This window comes from Grammomys surdaster, unplaced genomic scaffold, assembly GCF_004785775.1.
Source record: "Grammomys surdaster isolate TR1022 unplaced genomic scaffold, NIH_TR_1.0 65, whole genome shotgun sequence".
Classification (NCBI taxonomy): Eukaryota; Metazoa; Chordata; class Mammalia; order Rodentia; family Muridae; genus Grammomys; species Grammomys surdaster.
In genome coordinates, this window is record NW_021604567.1 from 3,235,815 (window position 1) to 3,237,007 (window position 1,193).

The 1,193-nt window shown below is 63.0% G+C and overlaps 1 protein-coding gene across 1 annotated transcript in view; it reads right to left on the minus strand.

The window, feature by feature from the left end:
• The window catches only part of Pou4f1 (POU class 4 homeobox 1), a 2,111-nt gene extending 918 nt beyond the window's left edge, over positions 1-1,193 (minus strand). The window contains exons 1-2 of the mRNA XM_028772510.1: positions 1,071-1,193; positions 13-297 (exon numbers count right to left, since the gene is read on the minus strand). Of these exons, the coding sequence (XP_028628343.1) occupies positions 13-297; positions 1,071-1,193 (408 nt within the window). The remainder of the gene's footprint in view (positions 1-12; positions 298-1,070) is intronic.

A 1,193-nucleotide genomic window follows, 5' to 3' on the forward strand; every position in this document is an offset into this window, starting at 1 on the left:
ACATCTCGTCGCCGCGCCCGCGCCCCCGGCGCCGGCCATGAGCGCGAGCGACGGCGACGAGATGTGGTCCAGCAGGTCACCGGGCTCGAGCGCCTGGTGGTGATGGTGGTGGTGGTGGTGGTGCGCCAGCGGCACGGTGGACGTGGACGTGCAGGGCACGCTATTCATCGTGTGGTACGTGGCGTCCGGCTTGAAAGGGTGGCTCTTGCCCTGGGACACCGCGATGTCCACGGCCGCCAGCGCCTCGGCCCGAGCCAGCAGCGTCTCGTCCAGGCTGGCGAAGAGGTTGCTCTGCAGCTGCAGGCGACACAAACCAAACCAAACAAACAAACAAACAAACAAAAAAGAAAAAGAAAAGAAAAAGAAAGGAAAGGAAAAAGGGGGGACAAACACCAAAAAAAAAAAAAAACCATAAAACAAACACACAAGCCGGAAAGCACGGGCAAAAGGCAAAACACAAAGCGACCAAAAAAACAACGGGGAGGTGGGAAGAGCAGGGTAAACGGAGGACCGGGGGACGGTTTGAGAACATGCCGGGGTGGGATGGGGGGGACACAGAAGGGGACAGAGACACGGGAGCAGCGAAGGGTCGAAGGGGACACGGGAGCACATTCCGGGAAAGGAAGTGGGAGACGACAAAAATAAATAAAGAGGACGAAAAGAAGAAGAAAAAGAAGAAACGGAGATGTCACTCGAAGCTTAGGACCCGTGCCACACACACACATACACCCGAGCGAGGGACAGAGCGAGCGAGCGCAGAGATCGCCCTGTGCAGGCGTGACATTAACCGAGAAAGTGGAGGCAAGTCGAGAGCCGCGGCCCCGGAGCTCCCCGCGGATGGCAGGCGCTGGACAGAGGCACGGGCGGACCGGACCACGGCCTCCAGCGGCCCCGGGCCACACGTGCCCCGCAGCGGGGTCCCTGTAAGAAGAGTCCCGCCCGCCCGCGGGAGCGGGGCCCCGGAGCCGCACAGGGCAGCAGCAGCCGCGGCCGCCATGCAGCAACGCGGAGCGGGGGAGGGGTTGAGCGCGCGGGCGAGCGGGCCGGGGCCGCGGGCGTGGGGCGCTTACCGGCGGCGTGGGCAGGCAGGCCCGCCGGATGGCCTCGGAGCTGGAGTGCAGCGACGGGTACTTGTGCTCAGGGAGGGTGGGATGCATGGCAAAGTGAGGCTGCTTGCTGTTCATAGACATCAT